Source organism: Astatotilapia calliptera, chromosome 18 (genome assembly GCF_900246225.1).
Source record: "Astatotilapia calliptera chromosome 18, fAstCal1.2, whole genome shotgun sequence".
In the NCBI taxonomy this organism is placed as follows: Eukaryota; Metazoa; Chordata; class Actinopteri; order Cichliformes; family Cichlidae; genus Astatotilapia; species Astatotilapia calliptera.
In genome coordinates this window covers 26555586-26571069 of record NC_039319.1, presented here as the reverse complement: position 1 = coordinate 26571069, position 15484 = coordinate 26555586, and the positions used below count along the sequence as shown (strand labels likewise).

At 39.6% G+C, this 15484-nt stretch overlaps 1 protein-coding gene across 1 annotated transcript in view; it reads left to right on the top strand.

Moving 5' to 3' along the window:
* Nucleotides 1-15484, top strand: part of LOC113009917 (probable G-protein coupled receptor 158) — an 82436-nt gene that overhangs the window by 41668 nt on the left and 25284 nt on the right. The window contains exons 4-5 of the mRNA XM_026148573.1: nt 6513-6724; nt 9191-9259. Of these exons, the coding sequence (XP_026004358.1) occupies nt 6513-6724; nt 9191-9259 (281 nt within the window). The remainder of the gene's footprint in view (nt 1-6512; nt 6725-9190; nt 9260-15484) is intronic.

The window sequence follows — 15484 nt, the reverse complement described above, 5'->3', positions numbered from 1 at the left end:
CAGTTACCTACCTGATATGATGCTGAAAGATTATGACCGGTGCTTGTGGACCAGGAAAAAAGGGTCTCACCAGTTGCTCATGCAGTCACTCAGCACATCCAGACTTCTAATAATAGAGATTCAGAGACAGTAAAATTATAAAAAACTGTCTTGTAAATTTCAATAAAGATGCTTAAAATAAAAAGTTTGCTAAAAACACATTTGTCTTTTACCTGATAGCGATGCCAATATTTCTTCTTTTTTAGTGTGCTCTTGTTGCTTCTTGTTGAAAACATTCAACATTTAACAAACTAAAGATGCATTTAAAAGGATGCTTGCAAATAAGAGTTGAGATATAATGAGAAAGGAGTTTTGTTAATGTAACACTGTCCAGCTCTGCTTTGGGTGGAATTTGTAATGTGCTGGGTTCAATAAATAGGAGGAGAGAGCTGCGATAATTCAATAACCCCCAAAATCTGAGATTAACAAAAGATTATGTAACACCCGATGAAGGCAAATGAGACCTCAAAAGCACAACTTATGAGCAAAAATCAGTCTTTACAAGTTTCACTGCACAAATTCCCAGTCCAAGCAATCAGACGTCAGAGTATGTTAGGAGCAGGCAAGCAAGGGTCAGCCTAGAAAACCAGCAAATTTTAGGTTTTACAGAGAGAATGAGCAAAAGGCAGAGAATGAATTCCCTGCAACAATCTACAAAGGAAAACTGGCATAGAGGAAAAGTAACATATGGAGCAAATACGAAAAGGTGAAAACAAGGTCCAGGTAACACAGTTCAGGGAACAACATATTGTAGGTAAAACACACAAAGGCAGGAAGACTGAAAAACAAGAGAGACGAGTTTCTCAAAGTAAAAGACAAAACAAGTGAATAAAAACACAGAAAAAGGGGGAAAGAGAAGGGGAAGATTTGATAGATGAATTATTTTATTTTATTCTAATGCAATCACAAAGATTAACACATATATACATATTAGGACTGTAACAATGTGCATGCAATAAGAACAAAAATAAGGAGCACCAAAAATGTCATCATAAAGCTCAACTCGTAATGGAAGCATTACACAGCGAAAGACAGCAAGAAGCACTAGTTAGCCAGGTAAGTTTCCAGCCTCAGAGCACATAAACACACTGTTTCATTTACTTCATTCCTTTTAAGTCTAGTGTCTGGTTTTCCAACTAATCAGGACACAGGACACAACCTTCTGCATTCCTTGCACACTAAAGTATATCTCCTAACAGAACACTATGCACATTTCTGAGATATATGAGGAAATCTTAAGCTTTATGGGGCGTTTGCTACGCTGCATATGGACAATTGACGTTCAGGAGAGCAGTTTAGAGAACAGTAAGCTGTTATTGCCTGTCCTACAGCTCTGGCAATCGATCTTATTTTCCCAATATTCCTTATTTTTCATTCAGGTGCGAGAAACAAGAAAAGAAAAACTAAATTTGCACACCCTCTTGGCCTTGGATCATTTCTCTGCTGATGTTCTGCTTTTCAGACTTGCACTTTTCAACTATATCGTTAACTTTAGCCCCCCCGATCGTGCTTTGGGTTTGAATGTCGGTTTTCTTGACTGAAAGCGCTGCAGTGTCCTCGGACAGAAAGCCTGGCCCTGATGAGCAATATAATCATTCAACTGCGGTGGTTCTCATCCCCGACTCCAACAATGCAGCACCCCAGGGGGGTTGATATGCTAAGCTGGAGCTTTATTATAATGCAGTGTGATGAAGGATGTAGTCAAAATGCTCAGTCTGTGAAGAGACTCATCTTCCAAACCCCATGCAGATCACCTCTTTAAAAATCGCTGTGACTCAGATTGCATTGCAGTTGCAACCCTGATTTCCACTCGTGGAACATCAGTCTTAGTCTTTGTGCAGCTACACACAAAGAGACCCAAAGCAAGAAATTTGAGTATACAATTTATGCACTACAAATGCAAATGCCTAAAGCGTGCAGTGAGCTTTGCAGCAGCCTCAATGAACTGAAGAAGCTGTGCAAGTACAGTTTTGCAAAATTAATAAATAAATAAATAAAATTACAAAAAACAAACAACGTTAGGGAGAAAAACCAACAGTTGTGAAGAATGTACAAACTGAAAAGCACTTTTTACTTGCAGTAGTTTAAGTGGTTTGGAAGGACCGCCTGTGCTCAAACTGAGAGCCGTGGTATCACTGTGAACATCTGGCCCCTGTGACAGATGTGTGAAAAATGAACCAAGCTTTCTTCTGTCTGCCTTCAAGCCACTGTGAGAATGATTCGATCTTCAAATCAAACAAAAGACAATGCAAACACAAATTTATGATACAAAAATTTTAGATAACACGCACACACTAGTGCTGCCACAAACCATTATTTTGATAGTCGACTAGTCACCGATTATTTTTGCAATTAGTCGACTAATCAGATCATGCACCCATTGGACGTAAAACCTACAGCTTATTGCACCAGCATGCATTTGCTTTCATATAACAATCATTAGCTTACAGCTTGAAGTGTTTAAGGTATGTGCTAGCTGATTGCAGATTGTCTCGGTGGAGTTTAATAAAATTAGCCGTCTGCTCTTTGCTCCTAAAATATAACAGGACACTGGAGTAAATTCTCTACCATCACACTTGTGTTTAATCAGTTTTCTGTTTGACGTTTATTCAGCTGTGTAAAAACTATAACTATATAAGTTATACAAGTGACTTATATATCATGTTTAACCTGAGTAGCGAAAGAATGCGGGAGGTTTGACAACGATGTGCCGGGAGTTCGCTGTTCTCGCCGGCTCCAGTGAGCCTTGACCTCTTGGTCAGCTATCGAGCTAGCGGGGTAACAGACGTCTCTGAAAACGTCAGAGCATTTTTGCGAATATGTGATGTCTTGATAAACCGAGCAGATATTTAAAGTTTACACAGCTGTATTCTCGCCTTAAAATTAAAAGTTTATATTGTGACCCAGAAAGAGTAATATTAAAACTAAGTAGCTGCCGCAATTGTTGGAAACTGGAATTGGCTGAGCCGCGCTCTGAATTCTGCGATAGATTGGGCCACGAAGGATACACCCGACCCATCCTTTAAATCTGGGGAAAAGGAGGACACATTTGTCGGCCGCATTTGGAGGAGCCTTCAAATTTGGACAGCCTTCGTCGTGTCGCTGTAACGTAATCAGCCTACAAATGCAGCCTCCGAATTTGGACACAGCTACTATAGCAGAGACTGCTTCTTCTTCTTCAGCATTTAACGGCAGCTGGCATCCTTGTAGATGCATTGCTGCCATCTTCTGTTTCAGTCCATTATTACACTCTTAAATTCTGCTACTTATTCCTGCGTCTTTCAGGACCTTACACAGCTTCAAACAACGAGTTTGACTATTAAATTAGTCGTTGATGATTTTGATAGTGTAATCATGGCAGCCGTAACACACACACAAACACAGATGTAGATGATGCTAATTTCCGTTGTTACTCAGGAATGAGTGTAAGAACAGCTTAGATTGGAGGGTTCAAGGGAAAAGACTGAGACTGAGCTGTGCGGCGGAAAGATGCCCGGTGTGTCGGGAAAATGATGCTGCTGGGAGAGAGGAAATAGGATGTGGTGAAGGAGGACATGCACACAAAATGTGGTGTGGCAGAGAAGGATGCACGGGACGGAAGGAGATGAAAACACATGATCTACTTGGCTAACCTCTAACTTGAGCATCTGAAAGAAGAAAAAATAGTTCACCATAATCTGAGTAATAGCTTGCAATAAGTACCCACTTTAAAACCTTTGCATTTGATGTACTTATGTATTATTTTTAATTGGATTTTTCAAAACTAATTTGTATTTTGTCTATTATTACAATTGAGGCAGAATGGGTATTACAGAAATGGAACAAAGACTGCACTTGTGCCAGCACAAGGTAATATGCTGTTTTTCTGTATAGCCCCTGGGATACAGAGGAGAGAGGCTGGTGGCTGTATTGTATTAATTTCAGCATTCATCTGATTTTGGTTATTAGGGCTTTGTTGAAGGATCTAACTACATACTTCATCTTTGAGCTGTTTATATTCTCATCTTTCAAATAAAGCAGTAATAAAGTAATGTGAATACTTTAGACTAAATTGACTGTGCATGTGATCCTCAGGTTGAGATGTCACAGTTGTGCCATTTGGTTCAGTATGTAGACCAGAATAATGTGTGCGGTGTGAGCCACAGCTGGGCCAGAAGTTATTTGCTATTTGTTTAAACCAACACTGCCAAAAATCCCCAACGTGCTCTGGTTGTCGAATGTAAACCTGCCACACACACCTTATAACACTCGGAGAAATTCAGTCTTTACAGCAAGTCGGTCGAGGACATTTTTCTTCAGTAATGGAGTAAGCTCAGTAGTTTGACAACAACAACTCAACAAATGGGCTGTGGGCTAAAACAAGGTCCGGTTTGACTCAGCTTGACTCATGCGCCACAGTTGGTGCTTATTTATTGACATCTGGCATTTGAAAGTAGATGGAAATTGACAAGCTGAGGTTAGGGACTGTCAAAAGTACACGCAGCATGGGCCTCCGGAGTGTTTTTTAGACATCTTCTCATCTTTTTTTAAATATTAAAACATTTTTCCTATCTGGACTTAGTCTCTTTGTAAACACAATACTCTATTTCAACACTTTTAGACATTTCTTGCTTGTTTTTTTGACACTATTGATTTCCACCCAGACCTTTATTAACAGTCACGCTCTATTGGACTGAGATCTGCTGACTGTGGAGGCCATTTGTGTACAATGAACTCATTGTCATGTTCAAGAAACCAGTTTGAGGTCGTTTGCGCTTTGAGCCATGGTGCGCTATTCTGCTGGAAGCAGCCATCAGAACAGGGGTACACTGTGTTCATAAAGGGCTGGACATGGTCATCAACAATTGTCAGGTAGGTGCTGGTATTCAAATAACACAAAGTATGCAAAGAAATAAATCCCCTGCATCATTACTACACCAATGCCAGCCTGAAATACTGAGAAAGGGCAGAATGGATCCATTCTTTACTCTGATCCTTCCATCTGAATGCTGCAGCAGAATTGGGGACTTCTCAGACCAGGCAATGTTTTTCCAGTCTTTAATTGTCCAGTTTTGGTGAACCTCAGTTTCCTGTTCTCAGCTGACAGCATGTGTGGTCTTCTGCTGCTTTAGCCCATCTGCTTCAAGGTTCCAAGTGTTGTGCAGAGATGCTCTTCTGCATATCTTGGTGGCTCTGTAAACTCTAGAGATTGTTGTGTGGAAAAATCCCAGTAAATCAGCAGCTTCTGGGATCCTCAGTCCAGCCCTACAACCACATTCAAAGTCATTTAAATCACCTTTCTTCCCCATTCTGCTTCAGTTTGATGTAGCTCATTTTGACCATATCTGCAGGCATAAATTGTTGTTGAGTTTTTGCCATGTGAGTGGCTGATTAGGTATCTGCATTAATGGCCAGTTTAACAAATGTACATAATAGAGCGTATCTATGTATGAGGAGTTTAAAGGGCAGACATTGATGAGACAGTCTGTGCCAGTTGCAGCATGAATCACGCTCACATTCATTATGAATTTGCATAAGGATGCAAACACAGAAAATAACATCCTGTCATGGTGAACACTTATTGTGCGTATCTAAACACATATTAGCTGAAATTCAGCTTCTCTGTGATTCACAGCAAAAATACAGAGTCTCAGATCACAGTTACCACCATGCATTCTTTTCTCAGCCGAATGAAACGACTTCAGTGGCTACTTAAATTCACTTCTTGCTTAAAATTGTTTTTAACCACTATCAAAGAAATTTCAGCACATTCTCTTACAATCACGCTCTGCTGAAGCATTGTGCAACTGCGCCGCATTTGCATACCGTATGAGCTCTGGGACCTACAGAGGAATTACATGCTTATCAAACATCATTTGCTCGAGGAGCTGCATGTCTGTGTGTTTGAAAAAAAATGAAGGATTTCAGCTACAGATTGACTGCAAATCCCATTGCAGCTGACATCCTGGAATTAAGAATTATATTTCTTGCATCATCTGTCGTGTCTTTACACGTAATTGATAAAATTTAGGTTTCAAAGGAACCAGTTCATGCTAAAAATGAACGTTCTCAACGGGAAAAAAAAAAAAAAAAATCATGGATAGAATTGATAAACCCCATCCAAATCCATGTGTGTCACATGCTGATATTACTACAATTACGCAAGACTGAGGAAGAGAGCAGTGACACAATATTGTATCTTCCTCGCCTTCATTATCCATCATTTGCTTAATTACAGGCTGCATTCTTGTAATTATCTCCCCAAGGCTTTTTGATTCATTGGCTTGATGCTTTCTTTGCCTTGAAATTGATTAACTGAGCATTTAATAAGGAGTCAGCCTGTGACAGCTAAATGCAAATTAATTGCAGTGCTAATCAGACCTGTGTCCCGAGATGTGATTAGATTTGAATTTGCAAAGGCTTTCTTTCTTTGAACTTGAACAACATAAGATAAGTGATAATGAAACAAATCTAAAGTGTATTCACATCTTCAGGTAAGGAGCAGGGCTCTCACAGAGACGAATCCTCCGACGTGTCCAGCAAGTGCCTGCCGTGCCGCGAGGGCTGTCCCTACTGCCGGGATGACACGCCCTGCCTGGTGCAGGAGGACGGTGCTCTGAGGCTCTCTGTGGCCTCCTTCCAGGGTCTCTGCATGATGCTGGACTTGGCCAGTATGGTGGTGGTCTACCACTTCAGGAGAAACAAGGTAAGGAGAATGCAAATTATCGGTTGCATGCTTTTCTAATGTGGATAGGGACATGCTTAACAGCTTATTCTACTACTTAGTTTAGACTTTGGAGGGAGTTTGGCATGTGTGGTGATGTCAGTAGAGCTTACGCCGGCCTGCACTCATAACCTCATTTTTTTTCAGTGCAAAGTTTAGAGAGAATTTGAAATAGTCAAAAACCTAGAAGCACTCTGAGAGAGGAAACCTCCACCAAGGCAGCTCTGTGGGCAGGATTTACATTTGAGGGAATCATTTTGTGTTTTGTATACATTCATTTTGCTTTCTTTGTTCTTTTTAAATGTAGTTTAAGACATTTGTAGCACAATAAAAACAAGTGCAAAGGCTTTGTTGAAACCCATTTTAATATATACTTGACATAATTGGCAGATTTTAAGTGTAAAAGTGAGGTTAGAGGTCAAATAAGACATGCTATTTGGATGCAAACTAAAAAAAGTGATATTTAGAATCCCCATATACCAGAATCATTTCCTAAATGCTGAAAATACAAAGAAAGGCAGCAGAATTTCAAGCAACGATTTAAAGATAAGATACATTTTATGAAGGTTTGAGCTTATTTGATCTTAAAGAAGAGGTTAAAGTAACATATTAGAATCCACATATATATTCCCTATAATCCTATGTGTTGTCAATAAAAACAACGGCAGTAATACACATAGTTTTTACTTTTTTTAAAAATAGCTCTGTAAATCACTTTGACCTATAGATCAGTCTATTGACCTTGAAGGAGAGGTCAGAGGTCACATGTGACAGGCTATTTTACTCTATAAGGTACTTTCTTTATGTTAACAATACACACCACACTTATAAGAATCATAATGTGGAAGCTATAAAATTTTTGTCAGCTTTTGAAACTAAGGCACATTTTCATGACCTGACTCTACACCCGTATAAGTTTCATCAGAATTCATTCAAAAACTTTCAAGCTGTGGTACAAACATTAAAAATGACACTACGCACATACGCAAACACTACTAAAAGCATAACCTCCTTGGCGAAGAATACCCAAAGAATACCTGAAGATTGCAAGATTACATTATACTTTTTTTTTCACCTAAAGACTAAAGGGACCACACTCGCACAAGGAAGATAATACTAAACTGTGTCATTAAACTGTCCCCGCCATGGAATGGCGACCTGTCCGGAGTGTACCTGGATATTTGGTCCACAATGACGCTATGCTGCATATGGTAATAAGTGGATGGATGCTGAAATTGTACGGCCTAACAGTTTTAGAGCTTATCCCAAACTACACACTGACAGTCTCCCCTACTCTTCAATTTTGGTATTTTTTGCCTAATTTGAAACAACCTCCATAGCGAAGATTAACTGGAAATGTCAGTGAAATGTCATGGAAAATTATTTTAAATTAAATAAAGACGAAGGTTTCAGGGATTAAATTCAAACTGAGTGATTATGACAAACTCACGAATGTTTTGAAAATAGGAACCGCTGTGTTACAGCTGATCATGCCTTCACAGTACTAAGCCATCAGAGTAGCAAAAGATCCTCCCTGGCCTCCCTGGCCGCATGCAGTTCAACGAATTACATGCCCAGATTAAAAGAGGACATTTGAGATTTTGTCCTCAAATAATTTCAGTATGCAACGTAGAAACTGGAAAAAAAAATATTGCTTTATTTACGACATACAGCTGCTTCTTAAAGCATTGCGAATTCACACAAATTTCCATCGTATTCTATCAAGAATAAAGCCAAATAAAGACAGACCAGTTGATTTTATCTTATTTTATTTAAATTTTTATGTAATTTTTATTGTCTTATTACACTGACATCATTACCATCAACCGTACCCAGCCCTCCTTCATTTCAGTGTGACATTCTTGCAGTCTAGGATAATAATTAATATTTACAATCACTCCTCTGGCATTTAAATCTTTCCTGGTGATCTATTTATAGACAATCGTGTTGTTGCCTCAGAACTTCCCATATTTCTTCACTTCACAAGAGATGTCCCTGGAGGCCTTTGGATGAACATAAAAAAATCTTATATGTGGTAATGTGGTAATTAAATACAACCCAGAAAAGTTCTGTCGTCACTAAGAGACATATATTTTATATATTTGTGCGATGTATCATTTGCATTTTCGTGCAGTTGCATGCAAGTCGTGGCTGTTATGTCTGACTTGCAGCAGCAGAATCTGAAAGGTAAACTATGGTGGCCCCAAAGGACAAAGCAGATACAAGAGAGAAAATGAATGTGAAGAAAGGCTCACTGCAAATCCAGAACAAATATCAATACAAGCAGCAGCAACATTATAGGTACTTTTGCATGCCCGTCAGCAGCCTCAGCGTCTGATACCATCAGGCCAATCATTCTTTTTCAGTATCCTTCAGCAATCCATAAATAACCAAGCTCTCGCTGTCATTGATTCATGAGATTTTGTCTTTCTCTCTCCTTGTTAACAGAGCATTCGTACATCTGGTCTCATTCTGCTGGAAGCCATCTTGTTTGGTGCGCTACTACTCTACTTCCCAGTAAGTGTCCATATTGATCTTGCATGCCACCCACCAGTTTACTGCTACTTCATTTTTTTAAATATAAAAGTTCTCAGAAGTCTCAGGGAAACAAGCAGCTGGGTACGTCTGGATATGCTTTGTCAGGAGAGAGACAGAGTGCGCTCAAACAAACTTGCAAACAAAAGCATGTGTTCATTATAATGACTAGTTTTAAGGTTTTATTTGATAAATAACTGATGGACCAGTGGGCTTGCATGAATTACCATGAGGCATGCATGCTTTTGTCTGCACATTGCAGGCACAATTTTGCACCTGAGCTTAAAGGCCACTCTTTAGAGCACCACAAACAGCCTCTTGTCACTGAGATGGAGAAGAAATAGTGATGGGCATTGGTAAAAGTCTCTCCTGACATTCATGGTGTTATAAAAGAAAACTAGAGAACAAACACAAACCGCACATATATCCAAACAGATGGAAATAGGTTTGAGATGTGATTTCACCATCTATGAAGCTCTTCTAATGCAGTTATTGGCCATAAAGTAGATATCAAAAGAGAGGTGTGATGGTCAAATCCTAAGCATTACAGGTTTAAAAAGAGGGAAGGAGTGGTCAAGGTCTGCTTTGGCTGAGAAAAAAAAACCTTTTCAAGAAAGAAAATCATTTTTCAGTGTCCAATATTTGTCATGTAGTGTGTGGATGTGGATCCCACACGCAGGTTTAGGCAGTCAAAGCTCGGTTTTATTGATAGTCCATGGAAATAATTCAAAAGAAGGTGAGTGCAAAAAGGTACAGGGAAGATGTGACGAGGCAAATAGCAAGGGAAACTAAGAATCACCAGAAAATATCAAAAACAGAACAAAACTGGAAAGTTCATAAACAAGGCGGGGGGTCAACAACCCAGGACTGGAATACTGGAGTAATGTGAAAATATCCCATTAAAAAAAAGCCCATTTCCTCAGTTGTAGCTAGATGTTGTAGTACTATAGTTAGGATCATTACAACAACAGAGAGCTGGACATCACAGTTGGTGCGTACTTATAGAATAAGTGCGTTCTCTTCCACGTGTGCCTTTGCCTGTCTGCGTCGGCTGTATGTGCCAGCCAGTACGTGTGCTCGGGTGACAGCGTGCGTTCTATATGTGTGTATTTACACTTTTGGACTCAGCCCACATTGCACCTGGAGTGCTGCGTCAGGAGCCCATCTTTAGAAGGGAGGCAGATGGAAGAAACCTGCGCGCCGTATAACACAGAGATCTGATGTAGCCAGGGAATTCACTCCTTTCAAATCCTCGCACAGACTGCCAACAGTGGAGCCACTGCTCTTCTCAAACACAAAGCCTGATGGCCGAAAAAAATCAGCCAGAAAGAAAGAAGTTCCAATCGCTCGGCTAAGTCCGGGGATAAAGATTTTGTTCTTATTCTAAAGTTACTGGAGTGTAACCGTATGCACGACATTTCCCCCAGAATGAAAAAAAACAAAAACCTGAAGCTGTTTTTTGTTGCAGCAGACAAAGAGCTGCAGGTATTGCATCCTTATGTGACCACACCTTTCTTGCTTTTGCATTCATCCATCCACTCCAGTTTACCCCAAGGATAATCCAGTTCCAAAAATATCCCCCACCCGCAAAACACTCTGCCGTTCTGTCATCCTCACACACATGAAGGTCTCCTTTCCTCCACCTTACCTCCTTGTCCCCCACCCCCCTCCTCCCTTCATGTTTTCCTTTGATTACCTCCTCTGCATGTTCTCTCTCACCTCTGTGTCTGCCTCCCTCTCCCAGCCTTAACGTTTGTTGCTGTTGCCTATTTTTTTTTGCTGCCACCACAGACCTCTTCAGCTGCAGCTGCTCTGCTCTGGTGCTCAATGCATTTTTAAACAGTCCATCAAGTTCTAGCACAACTTGTTTTAAAAATACTTCTACTGATTAATTGATGGAGGACGCTTGGGAGGTTGGACGCAAACCAGGAGGGCCACCTTCTCTTCTAGGCAATATAAAAATATGGCTTTTTATCGCAGTCCCCAGTGATTTTGTAATCCACATGAGTGGTACTGCAGAAGGTTGTGACGCTGTCTGTCTGCCTGTATTGTGTGTGTGTGTGTGTGTAGGCAGAGTGATGGATGGATCATGAGTGTGTTTAGGTAGCTTCAAAGCCTCATATTTTCCTGTGGTCATGTGCATGGATTTGCCATTTGCATGTTTTTGTTTTGCACAGTATGTAGGTGGAAGGAGCAGCACATAAGAGCTACTTTTAGCTCTTATGTGCCGTTCAGATTTATTGTTTTGCTGTCATGTGAAGCAGAAAGCTGGAAGAAGTGATGAGGTGAAGATGCCAAGTAGGATGCAAATCCTGAAAACAGACTATACTGAGACTGAGGCAGGAGAGACAGATGGACATAAGGAGGAGAGACACTGAAACAGGAGGGAAAAATAACAACCTGTTGAGTAGTTAAGATGTTGTTCACGTTTGCTCCGTCTTTACTTCTGTCTGTTTCAATCCGTTCCAAAAACTAGTTTTTCTTTGTGTATTTTTCTGCTGTGTTACTGGCTCCAGCATTCTTATACTCTTAAACTTTGATTCTCAAGCGCTCAAAACCATTTTACTAACGTCGGCGCTGGAGAACGTGCTCAGATTTTATATGTTATGCTACATTTAAAAGTCATGCTTTCAAATTGTTAATATCACCATCAAAATACTGTGAAGCACGAAAAGGAACATTTTCACGGTACACTCATGAAAAACTAAGTGCACCCCATTATTGTGTAACCTATCGAACCACCTTTAGCAGTATTAACTTAAAGTAATCATCTTCGTCTCATCTCCTCTTCTTTACAACGTTGTTTCAGTTTGTTGAGGTTTGCAGGCATTTGTTTATCCAGCTCTTCCAAGATCCCACCACAGAATTTCAATTAGACTGAGGTCTGAACTTTGACACGATGATTCTTGTCTTTTTCAGCCATTCGGTTGCAGATTTGCTTTCGTACATCAATTTTAGCCAAGCTTTTGTTGTCACAAAGATGGCCTCGCATTTGAGTGAATAACACTTTGGTATACAGAGGATATCACTGCAAGATGATCCAGATCATAATCCCTCCACCACCGTGCTTAACTGTTGGAATGAGGTGTTTGTGGTGATATGCTGTTTGGTTCTCTCTAAATGCGACGTGCACTTCATCGTCAGACATCTGCACTTTCGTCTCCCGAGAATTTGCTGGGAAGATCGTGTCATTTTGTTAACACACATCTGAATGTGTCAGACCAGAAAACTGCCAAGATTTCTGCTTTTAGGTGTTCACACTTGCTGATGATCAGTTAAGCGAGTGCCTTTGATTAGCAGATTCTGGCTGTTACGTCCATTCTTATGGGTATACTTAGTTTTTACAGGACTGCATACAGTATACTTAAAGTGGAACTGAAGATTCCCAGTTAATTTTAGTTAGCGCTGGTAACTGTAACTGTAGTTTCATACTTTATGTGTCAGAAATCTTGGGATGGCAAAAACACACTGCTATAGGAAGTCAGGCAACTGGCCTTTTTCCATCATTGAGCAGCTGTGAGTGATTTGAGTTGATGCTCCATGTGGCATTAGTCTGCTAACAGTAGGGTGCAGTAAAAGGAGCAAAAGGAGTTGGTTACCTTGCTGAGAAGCTGGGGAAGCTGCTGTTCTTCATAACAGCTCACTGTAGCTGTGTCTTCAAAATAAATTGCTCCATACAATATTTCAAACTGTCAAAAAAAGAAAGAAAAAATGACCAATGTCTTCTTTTTCAGGAACATTTTAATGAGCAGTGGCTGGTTAGTGCTAAGCTCACTGGGAACTTGTGGTTCGCCAGCTAAATGCTTCCACGGTGGAGCTGCAGTTGAAACTGATGGGTTTGCATTAGGATTAGGTTAATGCAAACCCATGCAGGACCGTTTCTGCAAATGTAACCATGGACACCAAGTCTGTATTTAAACAAATATATAAATCTGGCAACTGATAGACGTCAGATTCCTATTTTAACAGAATGCTGACAAAAAGCAATCATTATTCACTTGATACATTGTTAGAAAATTTTCTAATTTTTCTATTTAATAATACATTAACATCAACATCGCATGTACTGCTTTGGATTCCTCTCTGGGGATTAATTAATGTTTATTTTCAGCAATAGTACTATTCAAGTGTATTTATTTAATATATGGATTATTTATACATGTATTGTGCCTATGCTGTTATGTTACTTGTTATTAATTTCAATTAAAATTAAAATTTACTTTAGCACATGTAGTTCGCAACTTTTAGCTATTAAATAACAAATTTCCTTCAAGCCTCTTATCGATAAGTGAGTCATGTTCAGGCTGTTCATTAAATTGACCCAATTCTGACACACACCTGCCTGCCTTCCAATATCAATTAATTTATCAGCTGCAGTATTAAAGAGGAAGAGCAATAATTCCTTTTCTTGGGTCTGAGATGGACTCTGCTCCCCAGTGTCTCATGACGGGCATACCAATAACAGACTCCGCGAGGTTGTGATGATTGCGGATGGAAGGAAAAGCCTGTGAGTGCCATGCTCCATGCTTTGACTCAGTGTGTCACATTTTTAATCAAGAGGTGAGAGAAATGTCTATATACCGGAGCTGAAGTGAGTGTGAACAGAGCGAAGGCTGAAAATAGGGAGTTTAACCGCTCGCTGAACCACATTTCTGAAATTCATCTTGCCTCCTTTAAGACTGTATTTGATTATGAAACAATCACAGCAACATTATCAGTGATGAGGAGGTAATAAGCTGCAGATTAGTTCCTGTGACATTTGTTATGAGTCACGTTGAGACTTGGCTCTGCTTTCAACTTCCTGAATACCTGCATAAGATGCTGTGAGATTGAATATTTCTGTCCTTTCATCTTTCTGTCTTTGCACCATAGTCTTTGTTCTTCATTTCCGTGGGTAAAATGATGTACACTGTGATTCATATTCCCCACTACACTTTAGCTTCTCTTCTCTGTTAACGCATCTCACAGCCAGATGGTTACAGCCTCGGGGTTGGCTTGTTGCTCAGCTGGGTTTGCCACAGATGTTCTGTTTCTTTTCTAAAAAGGAAAAGAGGTTACAGGTGTTGTTGTTACTTAAGCTTAATTAAAGCAAATGGCTGGTGTCTTTTGAATGCCAAAGCATTGTAAGAGCTGGAATAAATCACTCGCCTTACGCCTCAGAGATGCATTTATGCTGCTTATTATGTTGTACCACAATAAGTCTGAGATTATGTGGTGATTACAAAAAGCTGGAAAGCTATAACCTTCTGTTTTTGGTTATTGTAAAACAACTTACATATAAAAAACCCAAGCATATAATTCAGAAAGTATTTTTGTGCTATAACATTGTTATCCCCAAACAAGCTCCCCGACCTGTACACTGTTTACTCTGCTGTGCTATATCACAGACTGAAAAACTGTCACTTCAGCTCCCTATCCTGTTCTGATTACACTGAGTTCAATCCAGCCACAGCATACAAAGTACCTAAAGACCTGGTCTAGCATAGGGCTCACATATATGTTTTTAAAAAAGCATCATCTTATAAAAAGGAGTAATTGTATAGTCTTCTTTCTGCTCGAGCAGTTATTGTCAAGGTGTGTAGTGGAGAGAATCCAACTGCAAAACACGCATGCAGGTTGAAAATAAAAGTAGGATGAGCGTTTGTTGGCTAAAGCAAAAGTTCAGCAAATACCAAATTCAGAAAAGGGAAAGAAAACAGAACGAGGGGGCGAGTTCAACAGGAAGATCTGACAAAGGAATAAAGGGGATGAACTAGGATTGGATATAAACAGAGGATAGATTACTCAGTGTGACACAGCTGGGTAGATAGAAACATGGCATGGCTATGATAAAGACACAGACGTACAATTTATTTAATCCCTCAATGATGTAATTCACTTGTCCAAATACTATATTACAATATAATATGTTATATTATATTACTATATTTCCAAATACTATACTATGTATAAATGGTTACTATATACAGCACAATATGTATATAAATCTACATATTAGCCAGTTTTAAGCTATAACATATAACACCACATGTGCAATGTTAACATATGCAACAGATGCAAAACATAAAAAAAGACACTGAAATTTTGTTGAAACAGATACTAAGTGTGATGCAGGTCTTTCACTCTCACTTGTGTTTGCTTTTCAAACCACATTTAACATTTTTAGTCCGTATGCTAGACTGAAAAGAAACCTGTAATCAAAAAGAT